Source organism: Scylla paramamosain, chromosome 8 (genome assembly GCF_035594125.1).
Source record: "Scylla paramamosain isolate STU-SP2022 chromosome 8, ASM3559412v1, whole genome shotgun sequence".
NCBI lineage: Eukaryota > Metazoa > Arthropoda > Malacostraca > Decapoda > Portunidae > Scylla > Scylla paramamosain.
In genome coordinates, this window is record NC_087158.1 from 20,514,540 (window position 1) to 20,539,539 (window position 25,000).

Here is a 25,000-nt window from a genome sequence, read left to right on the forward strand (position 1 = left end):
GGGTTATTCGTACCGGCCATAATGCAACACGTGTTTGTATGGCTTCGTCAGAGTTTCCGCTGCACTCAAGACCACCTTAGCCGCGTGTGGCCGTTATGCCACACGCGACGAAACGTATGTCCAGTCAACTCAAGCACGTCACCAACGATTGTTCCTTTTACAGCTCACTCACATCGTTAGAGAGAATAAAAACCACCATCATGAATGAGTGTTGTCAAGTTTTGTAAAATGCTATCTTATGCCGGAAACCTGGTGTGAAGGCACCTGCCTCAGAGCAATAGAGGGGTGCCTAGCAGCCCACGGACCTTTACCATCATCATAGGGCGAGCTGAAGTTCCTAGGGCCTAGGGCCTGTGGCCTCTTCCTCGAGTAGTATCATGAACACATCGAGACTTCTCTTATTCCTCCTCCATCATCGGCGCTGTCCATGGGTCTGCTCCACCCCACTGGATATTGGTGTGGATGCATCTGCCACGACCTGACCACCTCGATACGATTCCCAAGTTCACACTCGACGCCAGTCATGATTACAACACGTTACTTATTGACCTGGATTCAATGTACATCCTCTGAACTTCAATCGAACACGTGTTAGACCAAAGTTTATTCATCCTATAAATAAAACGACTCTACCCTGTGATATGTATATTTGGACATCCACTGGGCTAAGTGAGGTTATCAGGACCATACGAAACAGGAGCACCAGTTAGGGAATACTGTGAGACTGCAGCCCATGTGCCGGCCTTTTCAAGATTGCCTATATCCACTGAAAGACGTGAGGATATATATAGCACTGGTAACAGTATGGACGATGTTCCGCGTGGTGCCTGTCGGTGCACCAGTCCCCTCTGTGTTGCCTTGTCTCTGTTCTCACGGCAAGACTGGTGACGCCATATACTCCCCAGACACTCTATAGGTTCGTGTTTACGTCAGTATGGTCTATAAACACACGGTCACTGTAGAAGGACACGACGAAAACTGTCAGGAGAAGACCGTCCTCTCGTCACGGAAGCTCACGTCTAGTCGATCGACCCAGACCGTCCGTATGTGTGTGTGTATGTGTGTTGCGAGAGTGTGTGTGTGTGTGTAATGTGTGGGATCCTGTGCAGTTGTCAGGGGGTGTAATAAGAAAGTAATTTTCCTCCCAATTACATCAAAACTGTAAAATGTATCTTTAAGTGTTATCTTTATTCGTTCGTCTAAGTTCATTCCTTGTGTAAAAATCATCTTCGTTGGCGGCTAAAAGCAAACAAAAAATGCATTAATCCAATTCCGCCGTTTAACACCATATGTATCGTGCCTTGCAGTTGTCCGACCACATTTTTTATAGTTATTTCATAAGGATCTAAATTATGGATATATTAGGAGACGTGATTATCTTATATAATGCAAAATCTACGAATAATATTTGATAATTAAGAGAAAGCCTTTTTTTTTATATTACCGGAAGAACTCAAACAAAAATTTAGCTTGCAACCGAAAATCACGTTTGCGTCCACACACCGTATGCCGATCAAGGCTTTATCGGCCGGACATGCTCAGCGGAAATTCAACATCATGGTGTCGAACTGATAACAATGCGAGATGCTCCATGGCCTGTCCCGCGTTCACCTGACCTGGCAGGGGTTTCTGCTTACACACCAAGATAACATTGGGGGGTTTGGGTCTTCATGAATAATTATACACTGTATCATTAGTTTATTGTATATATATATATATATATGAATGAAATAAACGAGCCACTGGATTGTAGTTAAGAATGTTGTAATGTCTATGACGATATTCAGTTTTGACAGACTCGAACAAATGTTTACAATGCGCGTAGAGGGTTAGTGCAGATTACACAATTTCATGCAAGACTAATGAGTTACTGTACGTAAGTGTATGGTGTGAAATATGTAAAAGGAAAGTATTTTGAACTTTCTATATGATATAGTAAAAACAAACACTTCAATTCTATCAGGTAAATATATTAATTGGGTTAACTCGAGGACGCACTAGCTATAGTGTAGTACTCAATCATGTGTGTATTATTATCTTGATCTACCTATATCAAACTTATCTTAACAAAAATCGTTTTGGCATTATCTGATTTGGTTAACGACATGCCCGAAACTTTAATTATAGACCTCTTTAGTTTATATATATATATATATATATATATATATATATATATATATATATATATATATATATATATATATATATATATATATATATATATATATATATATATATATATATAATTTTTTTATTTTTTTATTTTTTTTATTTTTTTTTTCATTATCTTATTATATATATATATTACCTGTTAAGTGCTAATAAAATCTGATGGTAATGGACTAGGTTAGATTAGTTTTAATTAATTGTGAAATTAATTTTCTTTAGATCATACCTGATGTTCTTGCCTGATGGGTATCACAGCTAGATGGAAGGGGAGTGGGGAAGCCTCACTCCATCATTGCGACAGCTCCAAGCCTTAGAATGATTTATAGAGGTATTGAAATTAAATAGACTATGACTGGAAAGTGCATCATATGTGGCAATTTATAAAATGACATGCATGATGCAAATGAGAAATAATGGGGAGCCTAAGACTAAGCCCTGGCAAACCCCTCAGGAAATCAGTTTAAAAGGAACTTGTAATGTGATTAACAGATACACTCATTGTCCTGCCAGTCAAGAAATCCCTTACCCAACCAAGGGAATTGCTCTGAATACCAATGCATCTTAGCTTGTTGGTTATTAAAGAATAATTTATCACATCAAATGCTTTCAAGAAATCAAAAAGTATTAGGTCAACATTACTGCCCTTATCTATTCATGTTGAAATCTGGTTATATGCAAGAAGTAGTTGATCTTTGTGTAGATTGGCCAGCTTTAAACCAAACTAGATATAACTTAGAATATTATTCAGTTCAACTTTCAAGATGTTTTTTTTTATTTTATTTATTTATTAATTAATTAATCTATTTTATTTTATTATTTTTCTTATTAATTAATTTTTTTCTTTTTGCTCAAAATTCTTTCCAAGGTCTTACAGCACATGGAGGTCAAACCTACCAGTCTGTAGTTAGAATATTGTACCTGGACCCCTTTTTAAAGATAAAATATAATGTTAAACTGCCTCCACATATAAGGAAGAATACCTTTAGCAATAGACTGCTGAAGAAGCAGTGTTAAGGGTAAGTGTAAATTCTAGGGCACAAGACTTCAAGAGGTGGGGATGAAGACTATCAGGGCCCATGGCAGAAGAGGTATTATGACCTACCAGAACCTGGTGGACAGATTCAAGAGTTGTTTCAGTAATATCAAGCCTTCCATTAAATGATTGGTGTGGAAATGGCATAGGAGGGTCATCTTGGAGGTAAACTGATGCTGGAGTCAGAGAAGCACTCTGCTATAACAAAATCATTGTATATAACTGTTATCTTGAAACTCAAGAAAGCCTATACTTGTCTTGCCAATTTTTTACTCCTAATATAAGAGTGAAGAATCTTTGGGTTATCAGTGAATCAGGTTACAAGAGAATGTTCATAAGCATATTGGCTGTGAGCACTAAAATTACAGTATTGGTTGTTAATATCTATTTAGGGCTTCTGTTACAACAAGAAGAGTGTCTGCCATATTGAGGTAATGCTCTAGATGTTTTTCCTGGCACAATTGATAGCTTGTGTTGAAACTGTAAACTTAGATGAAACTAATTTTATTCTGTCTAATAGGTACAGATATCTCAGAAAGAGGGTTCAGTATCAAGCCAATATGTGATGACATCTGCTGGTCTGAGTTCAAGAATTCCAGTCATATGATGAGAGATTTAGCCATATTGAGTGGTACTTGCCCTTGTGCCTAATAGGGTAAGAACCATCAGAGTTGAACCTGTACTGAAACAGATAATCACGTAATGCAATGGTCATGATTGGGCAGAATGGGTAATATCTGGACACCAAATCAGTCTTCTTCATTTATATCTAGAGTTTTACCTTAAAGAATAGCTGGTTCTGTTACCCACAGATTTAAGCCCAGTAAGGTAAAACATTATAGATATTGAGAATCAGTAGGAGAATGATAACGATTATGGGCTTTGCCACCCTAATTAATTGATGGTAAGTTGAAATCACCAATAAAGAGAATTTTTTTATCTGGGCAGAATTCATACAAAAAGTTTAGTAGTTGTAGATCATCAGTAACATTATTGGAGAGAGGCCAGTAATAATTGTGATATTGAAATCAGTTAAATGAACACCAAGCAAGTTTGGTAATTCAATATTTGCAAGTTTGGTAATACAATTAGTTGTACATATGTATGATCTATGCTTTGGGACATGACTGCTAGTATCCTCCTTATTCAAACTGTAACCAAGAATGGAAGCAGAATAGTTGGAGGTAGCTGGCACCAAGTAAAACAGCAAGTGAACACAGCAAGAAAGTAACTACAGCATCAGGAAGGGAATTCTGAGCACTAACATGCTTACATCTGAGAGGGTGTAGGGCTTAGTATGCTTATCTCACAATCAATAGGATCTGAGATTGAATCCCAGGCCAGGAGACATTTCAGTTTTTTATTTTGTTTTACACACTGTATGTATGGACACCCTGTGACATTGTGGTGTAGTATATGCCTTAACAAGCCAGCCTAAGAACTGGGGATCTCAGAGATCTATCATGCAGTACATCACATACAGGCTGATGATGCTTATCACAAGTATCATCAAATGTATCTAAGAGTAATCAGGAGTGTATCATCTGCAAATGGAATTGTTTCCATCACTTACCACAGTTATATGCTCTTAAATTACCAACTCTCTCTTTCATTTCTCTTAGTACACTATAAACCAGGCTAGCATCTTTAAAGAGAGATAACTAAGATAAAAAGGCAAGTCTTGTCTCATTACCGATGAAGAATCCCCAACCCTATGCTACATCCATTTTACTTGCCATTTATGACATGAAAGGAATAAAATGCCAATATTCCTCCAACCTGGCCACAGTGTGTAGAGCCAAGCTATGTTCCTTCAGCCACAGGGGGTGTATCTCTCTGACTAATTCATCCATACAAAAGTTAAATAGTTATGTGGATATCACATTTATTTATCATTTTTTTGCTTGGTACATATCTTTACTGTGTACCTTTATCCATAGCTTTTACCCCATATACCTTTAATGTACCTCCCTTATTGCCATTTAACAAATTTTTGTGCACTTTTTCTTAAAAGTCCATGAATGCAGTATAAACTTTCTTCCTTTTCATTATCTTGGGTAATTTTATGAACATTCCCTACTTTTCATCAGAAGCTTTAACGAATGAGAAAATGTAATGTGGGAGAGAGAGAGAGAGAGAGAGAGAGAGAGAGAGAGAGAGAGAGAACTTCATAAAGTTAAGCCAACACTAAAGAAGTAAGATCAGTTGATTGAAATAGCTGCTAAAGCTTGTAATATAAAATTTGAGGATTGGAAAGGAATTACATTGTGGTAGTCAAAAGCAAATAGCAGTTAGAGGGAAAAGAATGAGATATCCCAAACACAGCAGAACACCTACACCTGTTAGAACATCACACAAATATTAGAGCTCAGAAGTAAAACTACATGTAAAGGTGAGCTGGCAAAATCATGTCATCAAGAGTTTGACACCACTTATTGCATCATGTATGATGGATAGTGAAAATCAAGCCTTAACACAATGAGAAGGAAGCAAAGAAAACACCATTGAAATTCAATTTGAGTCTTTATGGGTACATATACCACAGCAATGTATACATTGAATGGGAAGAAACTGTTACTCATGTTTTATACATACCTATATTCTCACCTAGATTCTAGGTAAAAGATTAAATATTCTTTCATATGAAAGATCATATAATAGTAATAATAATGTTTTACACTACTCTAAATACCTTTCCACAGTCTATGGTATTAACTCTCTGAATCCGGTGGCTGTCTTATACTCTTATTTAAGCTAAGATTACGTGATTTTACAAAGTTTCATGGGTGCTGTCTTAAAATCAGTGAAACGTTTGTTGTTTCTAGTAAAATTCTCAGTCTAAAAGTATCTAGCTTCGTATGATTTTGAGTTGAAGTGAACTAATTTAGTATGTTACAAGAAGCCACCCAGATTTTAAAAGTTAATATAAACTTTTAATCATTGTTCACTTCAATTTATACTAGTGTGTGTGTGTGTGTGTGTGTGTGTGTGTGTGTGTGTGTGTGTGTGTGTGCGTGTGCATGTGTGTGAGATTCACCCATGTTTTTGAAGATCACATGCTGGACTCATGATCATCGGCTATACCCTCCCAGAGGGAGCTTGGAGTGCATGTAGTATGATTTATGGATAAGACTGTAACCTTTCATCTAACATACTCCATCCTCTTGCTTAAGGAAGAAAATAACCTCTCATTCATCAGTGTAAGGCACCTCAACCTACCATATGACAGGAAAGGGCATTATTAGTGAGTTAGTGTGTGTATTTATCTAGTTGTATTGTACAGGGTCCAAGCTAAAGATCATTTTTCCTGTCTCCATATCTGCAGCTATCCAATTTTTCTTTAAATTTACTCACACTAACAGCTATAACTGCCTCTTCACTTAAACTGTTCCAGAGATGAATGCTTCAGTACAGGAAAGTATATTTCTTGATGTTACTGAGACATTTACTCTCCTTAATCTCTTTTGTATGTCCTCTCACACAGCTTGTTCCCTCATCTATATGCATCTCCACAACTTGTCTGTCTACCTTTTCCATACGGTTTATTAATTTGTACATTGTTATCAAGTCTCCTCTTTCTCTTCTCTCTTCCCATGTTATTAATCTCATTTCTTCCAGTTGCTCTTCATCAGTTTTTTTTTTCCTTCAATTCTGGCACCATCTTTGTTGCTGTCCTCTGTATTCTTTCCAATTTCTTTATATTCTATGTGGAGACCATACAACTGCAGCATACTCCAACTTGCAGTGTATCATGGTTGTGTAGTGTGTGTGTGTGTGTGTGTGTGTGTGTGTGTGTGTGTGTGTGTGTGTGTGTATACATGTATATTTGACCAAGTCATCCTTTTTTAATCAGGATCTTGGAAAATTTATTGAGATGATTTAAATTTGGCAATAAATTTTATGAATCCTGCATAAAACATTAAAATGAGTCCTTATGTGGGAAATTAATAATTACAATAAAGTAATATTACAACTTTTTTCTCATTTATGGAATGACTAAATTTAGCAAAACAGTTTTGTAAAAATAATGTTCACTTCATAAATTTAATTCTAATTTAAGATGAACAAGTAATATGATTGTTTACAAAACCCATACATGTATATATATGGTCAGCAAATGCTGATTTTACATCAGGGCTGCAAAGGCTACTCATAGAGCATGTCTTATTTAAGGCCTCTCAGCAAGCATAAAAAATGGGCTGGGACAAATTCACTTAGTGGCATCCCAAGTGCATTTCTCCTCCTCGCTTACACCCATAGCAGCAATGACCAGTATTAATTACCAGTGTCAATATTCATTGTGTTTGATGATGCATAACCATAACTTTTTTTTTTCTCGGGTTGAAACACATTTTCTGTTAATTTTGTGGTGCTTGTGATGAGTGTGAGACAAACAAGTCACAGTGATATCATTCAACTATAAATCTTTGTATGTCAGGCTTGAATGGTTTCAATGTAGCAAAACATGCAAATCTTCCAGAACCTCATATGAAAATTCGTCAAGCGAGGCAGTGAGGAACTGTCTTTACACAGGCACAATGGTGGCATCCTTGCTGCTTCCCTGAATCAGAATAGAGTCCAACTGTCTTTGTAGAGAAGCTAGAAGCCGTGGGGTAACTCTAAAGGGATGCCGCCACCATGTTTCTGAAAAGACAATTCCTCATTGCCTCCCTTGTCGAATTTTTGTATGAGGTTCTGCAAGTTTTGCATTTTAAAACCCACATATTTTGGTATATCAACACCACTTAAGCCCAACATGTGAAGATTTATGATTGAATAATATCATCATGGCTTACCTGCCTCGCATTCATCACTACAAACACCACAGCATGAACATTATGCGTTTCACCTAGAGAACAGAGTTGGTCACATGTCACCAAAGACACAATGAACACTGGTGACCTACGCAATACTAGTTATTGCTGCTGTTTGTATGAATGAGGAGGAGAGATGCATCTGAGATGCCAATAAGTCAATTTGTCCCAGTTCATTTTTTATGCTTGCTGAGAGGCTTTAATTACGTAAAACACACTCTCCGAGTAGCTTATATATACCACTACCATGCAAGATTGGCGTTCACTGACTGTAAGCTTTCCATCAACTCAGTTCTTGGTGAGTAACTCAAATGGCAGTATAACTTTTACAAGCATTGACATTAAAAATTTTTCAAAGACAATTTTAACAAGTTTTCCAACTTCCAAGTGAATAATATTTGATTTTACAGATACTACAGATTTCACAAGTTTTACATGTGTTTGAAAGTACAGATATCCAAACTTATGTTGTGTGATTACTTCTGCATGTGCACCTGTGTGTTTATATTTATCTTTGCATGTGCATGGAATAGCTAACACACTAGTGTTATTTCAACCTTATGCCTCCCTTGTGAACTCTAACAATCCAAAGTTACCAAGCAGTTTGAGGAAAGAGGGCAAAGAGAAGACTGCCCCACAATAAATTGCACTTCAAACTGTTTGTAGTCTTGTCTTACAGCAAAGACCATGACAACTTTGTGCTGATATGAAAAGTTCCATGAGATTAAGCAATTTCATCATGGCTATGCTTTGAATAAGATGATGGAGGAGTAGGGAGAAACAAAAGAAGGGGAGAGCAAGAGAGGGAGGCAGCCAATATATTGCACCAGGCCATCAACACAGATTCCATGATTGATAATGCCTTGATTTCCTCAGTTATGGCTCCTTTCTTAACTATAACCATTGGCTCAAACACTAATATTTTTTATATGATCCCTGCTATCTCTGTTCCTATCTCAGATACAAAATCACTCTCAGCTTTCTGTAAAAGCAGTTTACCTCACTTCTGCAACAGCTGTTGTTTCACCTTCAATATCCCATGTCACCAATGCAGTGATGCATGCCATACTTTCGAAATCCCCTGTTGTGTCTGCAGTGAACACTACTAATATCTTCCCAAAACTTTATCATGCCTTCTACATATGGCACATGTACTATATTCTCTATCACCCTTTCTTTCCAACTTTCAGCAGTAGGGATGTTGATGAATGTACTACCTCCCGGCTACACACAAGTTGCTAGACTGAGGGGCTTTGTGCCACCCCATGCCACTCCAAAGACAGATACAGAGAGAAAATATGTTGAATATGCTGAGGAGAGTTATAATAAAACTTGTGGAGGGAAAAAAGATATGTTCATAAAAATATCACAAATTATTATTTTTTTTCCTATTATGAACGTGTAAAGTCATGATAAATTCTGAAGTACAGGAATAAGGAAGGATACCATAAGTACAATAGTTAGAAAAGGAGTAAATAATAATTTTGATATAGGGAGAGTCATAAAGTGCATAATTCTATGAGTATCAGAGTGTAAATCAGCCTGCCCCAGTACACCTATTTTGCAACATTGATAACTAATGCATTTCTTCTGATTGATGGTACATGAGTGATACAGTAAAAAAAATAACTCATACAAAACAAAATTATCCATTGGGTGACTATCAGTAAACTAAGTATTATGGTAACAATGTGCTCAAAGCAAATGTTACACTAGCAGTGTGTAGCCCCACAGGAAGATGTTCATAGAAAGCTTACTTCCACTGCTATTTCAAGTTATGTCTGAAATTCTTAAACTTTACATTATTCTGAGCTATTATATATATATATATATATATATATATATATATATATATATATATATATATATATATATATATATATATATATATATATATATATATATATATATATATATATATATATATATATATATATATATATATATATATAAAAGTTTTTGTCCATATGCCAATCCCAAATGACTTAATTACAACTAAGTTGGTGGGTTTTGATATACAAATTCATCTGCATTTGAGGTTTGTTATGAATGCTGATGATTTTGCTTCACCGATATTCAAGTAATTCTAACAACAAAGTGATGTACCATAAAATTATATTACTAATTCTATGTAGAAGTGGAGAAAAGTGATTTGTATGAAGTGTAATCTTTCAAAATTGTCGAATCTTTTATTTTAGGTTCTATTAGATATGTACAACTCCATATGAATTTGTGTTATAATACTGTAAGATTTCAGTGGCATCAGTGACTTCAATTTTCAATTTGAATTGGACTTCTTGAGTGCGCATCCACCAACCCAATTTGCTCTATTCCATTTAATCTGCTTACAGAAGGGATATTAGCTATTTAGGTTGAGCAAACTACCACTTCTAATATACGTAAGTATTGTTGTATGCAGAAGAAAATGCACACCTAAAGGCAATTGCTTTAGTATTTCTGTCTATTCAAAAATTATAAGATAAAATAAATAAATAAATAAATAAAATTAGTGTGTACATTCTTTGCATATACCAAAAATGATGTGTGTGTGTGTGTGTGTGTGTGTGTGTGTGTGTGTGTGTGTGTTATTCATCTACAGTTGTCTGCTGATCTCATATCACAGCCAGCTGTTTCTCTATGGAAAGAGCTCAAACTCAAAATGACCAATCACTTGGCAGGACTGCACACATCACACACCAGAAAAGTGAGGTCACAACCCCTCAGCTTATATGCTACACTTGCTTGCTGCTGGGTGAATAGTGTGTGTGTGTGTGTGTGTGTGTGTGTGTGTGTGTGTGTGTGTGTGTGTGTGTGTGTGTGTGTGTGTGTGTGTGTGTGTGTGTGTGTGTGTGTGTGTGTATTACAACTGGTCATTCTTCTAACTTAAAGTATTTCAGAAATAACCAATTGTATTAAAAACACTATAAAAATACTTCTCAAACATTACATGTTTACCACTTTTATGGTGTGGTATAATTTCTGGTCTCTTGTAAGGAGGATTCACACAATTCTCTCTCTCTCTCTCTCTCTCTCTCTCTCTCTCTCTCTCTCTCTCTCTCTCTCTGGAAAAAAAAAATACCATTAAGGCCATCCATGCCCAACATTAAACAATGATTGAGTGTACAATATTCAAATACATCCCATACATTGAGTTAACAAGTACAGAAGCTTATTTTGGCAGAACAGTTAAATCTACAGTAGTAGGAGAATTTACCAAAGACCTGTGTAAAGAAATGTTCCCAATGTGCTGTAAGATGAGAATATTGCAGGGAACCATATTTTGACATTTTGTAATTTATTTGAAAGTGAACCAGGATTACTGACTTTGATAATGGGTGATAAATAGCATTGTAAGAACTGGAATCTAAATAACAATCATTTGGCCAGAGATCACTATCATTTAGAAAACCAAGAAAATATGCATATCTTCAAAGATCAAAGCCACATCTCTCTTCTGATATCAAGAATATTTTGAGAGCAGATTAGGTCTATCATAACCTGGTGGGAAAAAATGGTATTGTACTGCTCTTGACAAATTTGTATGCAAATAAAATTATTATGATGTAACTGCATTTTGCAAATGAATATTGTATCAGCCAACAGGGAGACAGTTCTCACCTGATAAAACATCAATATTCTTTATCAATCACTCTTCTCGTGAAACTTTCCTTCTTGTATCTAAACACACACACACACACACACACACACACACACACACACACACACACACACACACACACACACACACACACACACACACACACACACACACACACACACACACCTACACCCCCCCAAAGTAACTGGGCATTGGGTGTCAGATTCCAGGCTCTACATTTAAACTTGCCTGGCTTGTAGTAACAAGCTTCTTGTCCGTCTCCATTTTGTAAGAAGATGATATTTCACAATCAAAATTAGTGATTCTTTGAAAATACTGAAAATATGAATACCAGGAATGAAGATCATCACTGGTTTTTTTTTATTTTACATGAAAGTCTAGTGGAGAAGTTAGTTAATAAAATGATCACAGCTTGCAAATCCAATATATTACAATTATGCTTTCTAAATGAGAAAATTAGTTTAGAGAATTGAAAGAGAGCAAACATTACCAGTATGAAAATGATAAAGAAGCCCTTAACTCTAGATCCATGTGGAAGTTTTGTATAAAAAAAAAAAAAAAAGTGAAAAGACCAAGTCTCACAAAGATGAAATAGATTTAGATATGTACCGTCAAGTTTTATCTAGAGTTTTCATATCCAATATAGTTCAGAAGACAGAAGGACTATTTACTTGAATTAGAAAAGTGTATCTCTATGAAGAGCCATTCACAATAATTTTTAAAGGGTACATAAAAAATGTTGAAGACAGATGGGAAAATTATATGAAAAATAGATTGTTTTAAGGAAAGAGGTTTCCTTACAACAGAAATGATGAAATGAAGTGCTCCAAGGATCACTTTTTTCCTTAAGTAATGATCTTGATTTATACAAGTGAAGGGTTGAAAGATTTGAGAAACTTGATTATGAACAATAAGATTGTGAAATAATACATTAATATTAATTGCTGCAAGAAATATTTAGAGGTAATCAATAAAATCAGTATTGAAGAGTAGACTATAATGCCAAGAAATTCATGTTAAGGAAATGGTGGGAAAGGAAAGATATCTAATAGGAAACATGTAATGAGAAATAAACTCATCACATAAATGTGCATCAGTAAGATTACTAAATTGTTGATAAATATAGTCTGATATTACTTTAGTAATATCAAAAAAGAAATATCAAGACTTCATAATATTTATACTCTGATCAGAGTTAGAATATATATATAGCTTTGGTTGTCACCTTACAAAAAAAAAAAAAAAAAAAAAAAAAAAAAAAAAAAAAAAAAAAAAAACATAATTATGATGTAAAGCATAGCTACCAAAATGTTGCCTGGCCAACCCTAAAGCATATGTCATGTAAAAAGGACAAATATACTATAGCTGTCTACATTATACAAAAAGAAAAATAAGGTGACAAACATAGCTGGGCGCAATAACGAAAATATTTATCACAATAACCAATAAATCAATAATGTTAACCTTATCAGCGATAACCGGTAATCAATAACTGGTGATAAATTTATCACCTGACAACTGATAAATCAACAAATCCAAAATTCCAATACTAGCAATAATGAAATTGATATTTTAAATAAAAAAAAAATTGATAAATCCAAATCTTTATTTTTATCTTTATCTTAGAAAACTTAGAAAAATCTTAGAATTCTAATTCAATGTTTATCCTGTCTCTTCACTAATGAAAAGTAGTTTTAAGTAAAATAATTACATTTGATTTTGAAAGTTTAAAACTTTAACATGCTCATGTTCCATAAACTAAAATTACCGATTATCACTAGTTTGAAACCAAAAGTGTTGGTGATACCGATGAATCAATAACGTGGGAAAAATAATTATCGTATAACCGATAACCTGATATCGTTATCACGATAATTTATCGCGATAACACCCACGTATGGTGACAAATATAATAGTGAAAGTAACAAGTTTGGAATTAGGGGATAGAGGAAACATTACAATAATGAATGACTGGAGAAAGAGGAGGCTTGAGCATAAATGAAAGCATACTTTCCTCTCACATGATGTTAAAAAGGGCATAAACATAAATTTATACTCTGGAATAGATTGGTGATGAAGATGTATGAAAGGAACATCCATCATTTATAAATTAGAGTGTTTATAGACAGCAATGGAGACTGGACGACATGAGCTTAGCTCAAACCTTGTGTACTACAAGGTTATGTAAATAAAGATATGAAATAAAGAGCTTCAATTTGAATAAGTCACAAATCAGATCAATTTTCTCATAATTGACAAATTAAAGCAAATATGAAATATCAATAGTAGCATGAATTATCTTGACAATATATTGTTAAGAAAATTTAATTTCTTCATCTTGTCTATGAGCACTTGGTCTGAAGTTCTGGAGAGGTTGAAAGGAGCTGCTGTGTGCAGGATGGCCTCTGTATCTGGGAGCTGGCACTGCTTGTTGCTACTGCAGGAGTGTTGAGGCCTGCTGGAGGTTATGATTAATTTATTTCTTGGTAAAACTCAAAGCTGAAAAATATCTCTCACTTGTTATGAAATGTGATTGTTAGGAAATAGGATTTCTTTTTTTTCCCATCTTAGAAAAAAAGCTTTGAGGTTAAATCCCATATCTATATATATTCTATTTATGTGTATGTGTTAATGAGTTCTGCTGCCTTGGAAATATTTTAGACCTAGGAGATGGAGCTGATGATGAGCTCAATTGCTAGAGACAAAAAATTACTAGAAGTTTAGGGAATGGTTGTCTTTACCAACTTTGAGAGAATTTTCTTTTAAACAAGACAACAATTGTAAGCAGACTGTTTAAGAAATGTGATGGTTCATGGTAATTAAACCTGGGCATTAAAAAAAGAGGATTCATACATACAGAAAAACATACTGACACTGAAATAATTATGTGATTGTGTTGTATTTTTTGAGTGAGAGACCTGCTGAAAAAAAGGACAACAAATGAAAAATTGAAAAAGGGGAAGGGCTTTCATAGTATTAGTGATGTTTCTGAGAAGACAGAAATTGAGGTGGCATATAGAAAGAAAGCAGGGAAATAGTTTAGTCAAAAACTTGTGACACAAATATTGATGATAGACCCCATAAGGGACTAACCAAAGAAAAATGTGGGATAAGGTCATGCTATACTGTAAAGGTTTAAGGATTTAAGCTAGAATGTAGAGGCTGCCAAAGACTGTACTGCACAAAAGACCAACATTAGGTAAATTTACCTAATACATACATGCAAATACTGTTTCTTTCAAAACAGAGTGGTGACAATTTGGTATTAAAGTTACAGAGGCTGATCATCTGTAGAGTAAGAATTTAGAAATAAAAAAAACAACACAATGGAGAATACTAATGGATTTACAACATGAAGGCTAAAATTGAAAACAAGTGTTAGTATTACAGTGAAATAAAAAAGTTCTTGGTGTAATGCTATGAAGAGATTTTTATTTTTATTTAAAAGAAAAAAAGTACTAATAAAATTACTATATTTTACTACATCTTTTACTGTAGATTTTCTTGAATTCAAGGACCAGACATGATTTTGACAAAACTAAAAGATTGAAGTAAAGGTAATAAAATAACTCGGAGCAAAATACTTTCTAACTCCTTTAAAATAAATAACAATAAACACTATGGGAACACACCTCTGATCACAGATCTCCTCTTCTTGTGTACCAGCTTATCATGGTTCTCTAGCTGGTAGACTGTGTCTCGGTTTGAGGAGACATGTCCTTGGATGCCTGGTTTGGAGACACCTGAGGAATTTGAATTCTTGGAGAATTGGTCCACTTTGAGGACTTTTTGCTCTGAGTTTCCAGGCCCTTTGGTATTGCCAGAGTTGAGACTTTCACTGGAACCCATTGAATGTTGCTTGGTGAGGTTGTTAGACTGTGTGCCCCCCTGCCTGGCAATACCAATTTTGAGAGGGAGGGGGGCATAGCGGGAGTGGATATTTCCTATGCAAGTTTCAGATAAATCTGCACACATGCTTGTACTGGCATTTGCTTTTGATAAGGCACTATTAGCAGGTAATGCAAGCTCTTCACTCTGCTTTGATGCATGTACTTGTATCCCAGCTCCATCAACCACCTGCAGAAATTAAAAATGCTTGTTAATTTCTCCCAATCCAATGAAATCTCAAACTTTCCACTTGAAAAATAGATTCATTATATAACAATTTATGTTTAGTAAAATAATCTCTTATGTAGAGGATGTATCTAGTATTCTGTGATGATTCAGGTAAAATTACAACATACGCCTAAACAGTTATTACAGGTGAGCATGTTTTTCATAATATATCTTTCACAGCATAGTGTAGATTCCTGAAAATGTACAAAATCCTCCCAAAAAGGCAATTGAGAGTTTCCAGTCTCAGTGACAGGCTCACAGAGGCTTTCTCACCACTGTTTCTCAGTATTCATTGCCTTCTTATGTCAGTATTTTAATCATTGATAAGAACATAAATTACAATAATGAAATTGAAAAGTGAGATGCAAGGCAAAAGAGCGTTAAAGAATTACATAAAATATTACGTATAAGAGAGTAAAATCTATCATATTTACAGTTTTGTAAATCTGTTCATGATCCCATTTCAGTTTAGATGAGTACACTAAATAAATGTTCTGGGATAAGCTGATATATTTTGTTAAGAGCTTGAAATTGTGGTAGTAAGACTAATGACCATGCAGAAGCAGAAGTGGTAGGGGATGACGATGAGACTATGATATTCGTAGTGCAGAGGGTGAGAGAACTACCATTTTACATAATAAGATGGACACATGCAAATAAGTACAGTAGCAAGCATTTCAAGACTGTTCATTGGTCATGCAAGTTGTGGGATGAGTTATATAAACCACTGGTTTTCCCATATCATTGTCACCATCACCATTCTAAGATTTCATTGAAGGGTGAAGATCTCCCTGATCTTCACAAACCTTGGTTGGTTGCCTGTTTATTCCAGACCACCTCCAACAAAATGTTTTATTTCTCTATCTATTTATCTATCATGCCTTCTTTCACCATCTCCAGGTCATCATTCAATTACTCTAATCTGTTATCTGTTTAGCATCCAGCTTATGTTCACAGTGTATTTCTTTTAATTGTCATAATGTCTTCAACTCTGATTCATTTCCTAATCTGCAGGCTCCTGTTCCATATATAAGAACAAAAACAATGTACCAATAATAAATCCATCTCTGCAGTGAGAGTGGGAAACTATTTCTAATGACACGGCTTTATTTATCAAAAACACTTCATACTACTGCTATTGTTTCTTTGATTTTGTTTTCCTCCATGATCTGGGATCTACACTCATCTCTGTTTTTTTATTTCATGGTCTAGTATGTAACTGTTAAATGTCAACTTTGTTTTCATATTCATCTTCAGACTAACGCCTTAGTTTCCTTTTGCATAATCACAAAATCATGTGAATTTAATTTATTGATTCACTCATCAAAACAGTATAATTGCCAAACCTGGGATTACTTACTACATGTTTTCTACTTATTTAAAATTTCCCCTCTTCCCATTTCAGTGATAGATCTTTCTTTCTAGATATCTTCCAGTATATATCTTCATCTTTCTTTAACCACAAGTTTCCTGAAAGCTTTTGTAACTGATAAGGTTTTTATTGAGTCAGAGTTTTTTTTTCTTATAATCTATGAAAGCAATGCACAGTGGTTGAGAATATTCTGTATATTTTTCCACTACTTGATTAATGACATAGATATGGTCAGTTAATTCATCACTTGGGAAAACTACTTGTTCTTTCAGTACATCTGAATCAAGTTTTGTGCCAATCCTATCTGTGACCACATCTGTACAATAAACTATCAGTTTTTAAGACTGTCTTCTTGTTAATCTGTGTTACTGAGATGTTTTCTAAAAGCTCCATAAGGAATAAGTTTGTAAGCATTTGGTATAATACAACAATCCCCTTAAACATTCATATTTTCATCTTCACTGACAGACCCCATCTCCAGACTCCTCACAGCTCTGCAAAACCCTGGCTCCTCCCCACATCCTGTTATTCAATAGTGTCTCAATGCACTCTTCTGTCTCACTTCACAGCCAAACATAAAAATCTGCATTTGTTCCAATATTTCATCCTTTAAAACTTTCTCAGCATCTCCAAGAATTACATATGTACAGCAACTCAACTCAATGTTTTTTGCCACATTCACCTCAAGCTTCCTTCTCACTCCTAATTTTTAACTAGGATTTGCAACTTCTCCTCATCACATATCCACATTAACAGTTGTATATTTTGCAAACAGAACTATCTGGTCTCCCATACCATACTACAGTGACTAATACTGGATTAAGTCCTAATGATTCCACATGAACAATTTCAGAATCTACTCCATAATAACTTTGAAAATTTAATTTCATTAGTATCTGCTGTTACCTAAGAGATTTCAACACTAATACCTGGGATCAGTCATGTTATCAAGAAGATAGAGCTCATATTCACACTATCACTGACTTAAGTATTTACTAACTTGGGAGGAGAAATAATGCTAAAAACTTACATATTTCATACTTATCATTTAGTACCAACTCCATCAGCTTGAGGCAATTCATCGAGATGAGCCATGCGCCACAGACAACTCTGAGAAGTAACAAGCAGTCACAATCTATTGTGATGACTCTGCTGTCATCAGGAATCAACTCAAGCTGACGATTCTCAAATGAATGATTCCTTTTGAGTCCTAATGCTTCCTATTTACGAGTATGTCCCCTGATATGCTAAGAATATCCATCTGAAGTGGTAAATAAAATGTGTCTCCGAGGAAGATCATGTCTGTACATTTTTTATATTGTGGTGTAGCAAGTCCGCTTCTCAAGTTGTCAGGTTTTGATATATATGAGCATAATGTGAGCATTGTATGAGAACTGGATAGGTAATATCAGTAACATAAAGGGATAAAATGTAGTAACCACTGCTAGTTTTCACTTGTCTTGGCAAGAATTTTCCCACTGTGAGCTATGAATAAATATATGACTTATCAGTCAATTTATGTGCTTAAGGAAGCAACTCTTCCTTAATATCTGTTTTCTCACAATTTACATGTCTTTTTGTGCAAGCATTATTATTTTGTAGACAAAACTTTTTATTTCAAACTTCCTGTAATTTCTGAACACTAAAAATAGCCTTTCAGCGTGTTGATATATTTGAGACCTTTATTTGAGTAATAAATACAAGCTTGAATTTAAATACTGTTTGTATGGTTAAGATCCCCTTTAAAGGTAGATAGTCGTCCAGATAAGCTGTCATCGCTGATCTGAACATGGGGAATAGAAAGAGAGGAGTTCCTGGTTCCCTTGCTTTGTCTTTTTAGTTATCTTTCATGATGCATAGGAAATGTAGTGGCAATATGCTTCTGATCCAACTATAAAGTGTGCAACTAAGTCACCTTCTTTACAGTGCATATACTGTATAGTGAGTATGCTAGCAACAAAAATAACCACAATAAATTATTACACTGCAGAGTAATGAAAAGGACAGCTAAATGACTTTATTATTGTTTATAAAGTGACCTGTATATCTGAACATTTATGTATTCTCATTTCAGATACTGAAGCAATACCTCACTTTTTTTTTTTTTTATGTGTGTATTTACAAGCTGTGCTTCCAAACTTCACCATTTCATCAAGTTGGTTAACATTTAATTTAAATATGTACAGCAGCAATGTACATGAATATCTACATTGGTACTTTGGTTGTTACCAACACTACAAAAGATAATTAATAGATTCCTGTTGCTTCTATAAAGCATCCACCTTCAGATCAGGCCTAATCCTCTATTAATGGTTTTGCAGGAAAGTATTTTAAAATTGCTCTTCTTTCTACATCTACATTTGAACCATAGTGTTAAGTTAGGAACTCCCCCATGTGGGGCTGGGGCTCTCCAGAAGAGCAGCCAGTAGCCTTATCAGGAGAGAATCGGAAAAAAATATTGGGAGAATTGTGACCACAGCTGGCCCAGATTGCAGGAATCTATTCTGCCATAACATTATTAATACCTGCTGCTTGATCGCTGGTACATTCCCAACTAATGACTCACCAGCCTTCATGCTGCAAATCAAGAATCCTATACACAATATATGTAAGCCTGCATAAAATCATTCAAACATGAAAAATCCACTGACCCCAATGATTCCATCTGAGGGATAGGTGCAATCTACTCACCTCTCCCAGCAACTGATATTTCTAAGCTTATATATATATATATATATATATATATATATATATATATATATATATATATATATATATATATATATATATATATATATATATATATATATATATATATATATATATCCTTTCTTTCTTTCTTTCCTTTATCTAATTCCAGAATTATTTATATCCTATGTTCATATTCTCATATACATCCAGATTTTCTATACATCAGATTTTCTATACTGTTCAAGAAAAGAAAACAAAGTATACCTCAAATCACAACTAGGTAAGGTAGCCTGATGAGTAAGATTTCCAGTATTGTGTTACAAGGGTTTATATTCAATTTTTTTGATTATTGATACTTTGGATGCTGTAACAGAATTTTTACATGCTTAAAAAAAAAAAAAAAAAATTGCAGTTGTCACCTAAAATGGTGACTGAAAGGCACATAAATCCAATCTGATTTCCTATCCAGTTCTTATAGAGGCAGTGGTTCACTAGTAACCATTGGCAATTAAGTGTGTGTGTGTGTGTGTGTGTGTGTGTGTGTGTGTGTGTGTGTGTGTGTGTGTGTGTGTGTGTGTATTATACATGCATAATTTACACAGAATATTCAACAGAATTGATCTGTTGTAACAACAGACGTAAGAAAATTTTTCTTCCTGAGTAAAGAGTGCTATTTTTTAATTGCTGAGACCTAAACACCAGAGAAAAAAAAATTTGTGACCAGGACAAAAACACACGACAGTTATACTACATGTAAAGTTACATAAAATTATTCAAACAGGAAACATCCACTGAGCTTAGGGATTCCATTTGAGGGATGGCTGCAATCAATCAGCCTCTCTCAGCAACTGACCTTTTCATGCTATACATAAATCCAAAATTAAATATATCCTAAGGTTACATCCTAAAACTCACCTATTTCTAATTGAAAACAAGTTATTCAAAATTCTCATGAAATGACACATGACAAACAGAAGTGACCACAAAAGACTTGGAGATATAATAGCTTTTGAGGCGTATAATAATGCCATAAGTCACTTCATGAATCCAGCCTAAATTATAGTCATCCATCATTTTCTCATATATTCCTTGGTCATACATTGCTTGGTATCAGCATTCAAATTAAAATCCACTGTGTATGCTTCTGTGTTCTTGAATTAGTCAATTTGTTTTTATATACTTTTTAAGAAGAGACAGTTTGGAAATAAGTCTTGCTAATGAAGAACTAAAAACAGTTAAAAGTTGTTACAGGATGAGTCATGCAAAACCTTCAGGTAAGGAAAAGTAACTATGTAACCTGTGGACATGTGGACTGTAAGCATGCTGGTAGATGCAAGAGGCTGTAACTGTCCACACATGTTAAAACACATACCGCACTAGATGAGCCCAATACAGGACCATGGGACCCTCTTGGACTACCTCCACCTCCTGGTTGTTGTACAGCACCTGGAGAATTTCCTAACTGAGAGCCTGGACTTGAAGATCCAGGCTCTACCACTGTGGGCTGAGTGCCAGAGGTGAACACCTGGATGGACTTTGCAGAAGTACCATGTTGGAATTCAGGGGGTGGAGGACGTTGTATCCAGTTGTACTGCCTCTTCTCTACTGGAACTCCCCATCTCTCCAACTCTATGTACTGTGCATGAGACAAGTTATTTGTTTTCATAAATCATAGAATAAAAACTAGTGCTACAGAATATGTATTACCCCAGTTCCCATTACATGATGCTTCATCATTTATTTATGTTCATGCATACACCAAGTTCAGTAATTTTTTATTACAACAAACTAATGTAATGGGATGTGGTGATGAACATTATGTCTCAGAATCCTTGATTTCAAAATGTGTAGGATCTAATATGATCACTATTATTTGAACATGGAATATAAATTCATTTAAAGGTTTCATCCATCAGTTGTACTGATTTCTGAGGAATAGCCAAGATAATCTATTACAGACAATCACATACAATCACTGTTCAAACAGTAGTCATATCATTCCAACAAGACCAGAGTGTCATTCTTGTTTCACTCAAAGTCAGTGCATTACATGTATCATATTTTGCTAATGACAGGACTTAGTAATCTATAGTCTGATATAATGAAAGATTACTGATGTAGTATCAGACTAAATTACTAAGTCCTGTCATTAGCAAAATATGATACAGTATAATTTCAAGATCAATATACAATGACAGTAAGATCTACACATAATGCAGATTTACTAATCATTAGAGAATATGTATAACTCACCTGATTTTTTAGTGATGAATAGCAGTCCTTGCATACAACCACAGAGTGACCATTGTCCACAACCATGCCGCCTGGAGGACGGTTGTGTTCCTTCAAGAATGGGTAATCCTGAAAAAAAAATAAAATAAATAAATAAATGCAATTTTAACTAACTTAACAATGTAGCAACATCTCATTAACATACATAAATTGCTGGTTCTGTAGAAAATAATATGGACAATAAACACAAAAGAGTGAAATATCATCTAGCATTAGAGTTGGATAGTATATTTTTGTGTATTTAGCACTGTATTGATTTTCATGTATTTTAATATGCAATTTAATATCAATAAATGCAAAGTGCTTAGCGTAGGTAGAGGAAACCCACACAACAGGTACACATTAAACACCCAAACTCTGGTAGGTACAGGGTACGAGAAAGATTTAGGAGTTATAGTTAGCTCTGAACTCCGTCTAGGGAAACAATGCATAGAAGCCAGAAACAAGGCAAATAGGGTACTAGGATTCATTTTTAGGAGTGTTAAAAGTAGAAGGCCGGAAGTAATATTAAAGTTATACTTGGCGCTGGTCAGACCTCATCTAGACTACGCTGTGCAGTTCTGGTCCCCACATTACAGGAAAGATATAGGTCTATTAGAATCAGTACAGAGGAGAATGACTAAAAGGATACAGGGGATGAGGAGTATTCCTTACGAAGCGAGGTTGAAGCGGTTAAATTTACATTCTCTAGAGAGACGTAGGTTAAGAGGGGACCTGATAGAAGTCTTTAAGTGGTATAAGGGTTATAACAAGGGAGATGTAAGCAAAATTCTTAGGATCAGCAACCAGGGTAGAACAAGAAATAACAGGTTCAAGCTTGAAAAATTTAGGTTTAGGAAGGAGATAGGAAAAAATTGGTTCTCAAATAGAGTGGTAGATGAGTGGAACGGACTCAGTAATCATGTAGTTAGTGCTAGGACACTAGAGAGCTTTAAGAGAAGATTAGACAAGTTTATGGATGGGGATAACAGATGGAAATAGGTAGGAGTGTTTCATACAGGGACTGCCACGTGTAAGCCTGGTCGCTTCTTGCAGCTTCCCTTATTTCTTATGTTCTTATGTTCTTATGTAATATAGTATTTAAATACACTAATTAAGTACAATAGTATTTAAGGACAATGTATATAAATACAATAGTATTTACACACAATATATGTAAATACTCAAAATGTATATATGTGCAAAATAAAAAAAACTTAAATAACGTCCTGGAGAGAGAGAGAGAGAGAGAGAGAGAGAGAGAGAGAGAGAGAGAGAGAGAGAGAGAGAGAGAGAGAGAGAGAGAGAGAGAGAGAGAGAGAGAGAGAGAGACGTTTAGGCTAATTGCAGTCCCAGTCATGGAAGAGGTAATTTCTCTATGCAAATTACTTCACGTCATTTACCATCGTCACGCCTGGATCTTCAACAGACTACGATCTTTGCAAAAGCTGAGGGCCAATCAATGGATAAATGCCATAACTTTGTGGAAAGTCTGGGCATGAAGGTCAGCGAAAGGAAGCTAGTACAGTCGTAGGAATGAATAAATAATCAATACAGTAAATGTACACGTATATGAGCACTGATGAACGTCCAGCAATGGCAGCGAAATAAATAAGCCAACACTGATGTCACGCGTGACTCAGGTCACCAAAGGCATCGGGAAAAGTCTCGTCCTTGCTGCCACCCCCCCACGCGTGCGTGTCTTGCATGTTACTTACTACCTGGGAACTTAAGCTGCTCCCTCACATTGTAACCTGCGAACCATAAACATGACAGATCATATTCCTACGAAGCAACACTACTTCGTGAGTATACAGTGCAACCAATAACCATCAACACACACACACACACACACACACACACACACAGAGAGAGAGAGAGAGAGAGAGAGAGAGAGAGAGAGAGATATCATTACTCTGAAGGTGCGAAGTTCTCACCCGCCTCAGTCCGATACAACAAACTACACCTGTTTAGGTGGGTCAGATACAAAGATAGTGATAGATGCAGACACCAAATGAGCTTCGAATTCGCTCCAGGCCAGACAACAACCCGGTTTCATAAAGAGGATTTGACAAAAGAATTGAATTTGACCCATTTCACTACAAGACAAAAGCATTACAATCGCTGTGGAGGAAATATACATAGAAATTAAATCTACTGTCTTGATTTTTTTTTTTTTTTTTTTTTTTTTTTTGTGTGTGTGTGTGTGTGTGTGTGTGTGTGTGTGTGTGTGTGTGTGTGTGTGAACCTAAGAGGGGCAGTTCACCTTCGCAAGTTTGGGGACAAAGTCATATAGTAACAACGAGAAATAGGTGGTTTGGCTACATGCAGAGATTGAGATGAGGAGCAAGCGGGAAGAAGGATGCAGGTTAGGAATTCCACAGGAAGGAGAGGAAGACCACAGGGAAGGTTTATGAAGGCACTGAAGGGAGACAAACATGTGACGGATAAAAAAGAAAACATAAGTTATTGTGGCTACCCCTAACGGACACAACCGGAAGGTGATTGAGAAAAAAATAGTGACTGGATTACCCATGCTAAGTCGGAGTTAGACTAAGCCCGGATCACGTTAGCAGATCATTTTGAAATTTTCCAGAGTGGATCCTTCAAGACCGGATCCGTATTCGTCACTACAATCTGCTTAAACACTCTCTCTCTCTCTCTCTCTCTCTCTCTCTCTCTCTCTCTCTCTCTCTCTCTCTCTCTCTCTCTCTTTCGTAGTTTACACAATTTTATCTTGAATGCCTTGCAGTCTACATAACCGGTATTACTGAAAAAAAGATGTTATCGACATATATATATATATATATATATATATATATATATATATATATATATATATATATATATATATATATATATATATATATATATATATATAAAAGACAAGTGCTGAGTCCACAAAGAGGGATAAC

General features: G+C 35.3%; 2 protein-coding genes across 8 annotated transcripts in view; both read right to left on the bottom strand.

The window, feature by feature from the left end:
- The window catches only part of LOC135102929 (polyamine-transporting ATPase 13A3-like), a 72,834-nt gene extending 71,766 nt beyond the window's left edge, over positions 1-1,068 (bottom strand). The window contains exon 1 of the mRNA XM_064008608.1: positions 1-1,068. This exon is cut by the window's left edge and continues 143 nt beyond it. Within this exon, the coding sequence (XP_063864678.1) occupies positions 1-20 (20 nt within the window). The 5' untranslated portion in view covers positions 21-1,068.
- A 4,638-nt stretch (positions 1,069-5,706) lies between these two features.
- LOC135102932 (uncharacterized) overlaps positions 5,707-25,000 on the bottom strand; it is a 61,111-nt gene continuing 41,817 nt past the window's right edge. For 4 of the 7 annotated variants that reach the window (XM_064008617.1, XM_064008618.1, XM_064008619.1 and 1 more), the window contains 4 exons: positions 22,068-22,175; positions 21,187-21,450; positions 15,268-15,712; positions 5,707-14,093 (listed from right to left, as the gene is read on the bottom strand). In XM_064008617.1, coding sequence (XP_063864687.1) covers positions 13,978-14,093; positions 15,268-15,712; positions 21,187-21,450; positions 22,068-22,175 — 933 coding nt within the window. In that variant the 3' untranslated portion in view covers positions 5,707-13,977. Of the gene's footprint in view, positions 14,094-15,267; positions 15,713-18,153; positions 18,234-21,186; positions 21,451-22,067; positions 22,176-25,000 lie in introns of those variants that run through there. The other 3 variants (XM_064008621.1, XM_064008623.1, XM_064008622.1) reach the window with 3 other exon arrangements.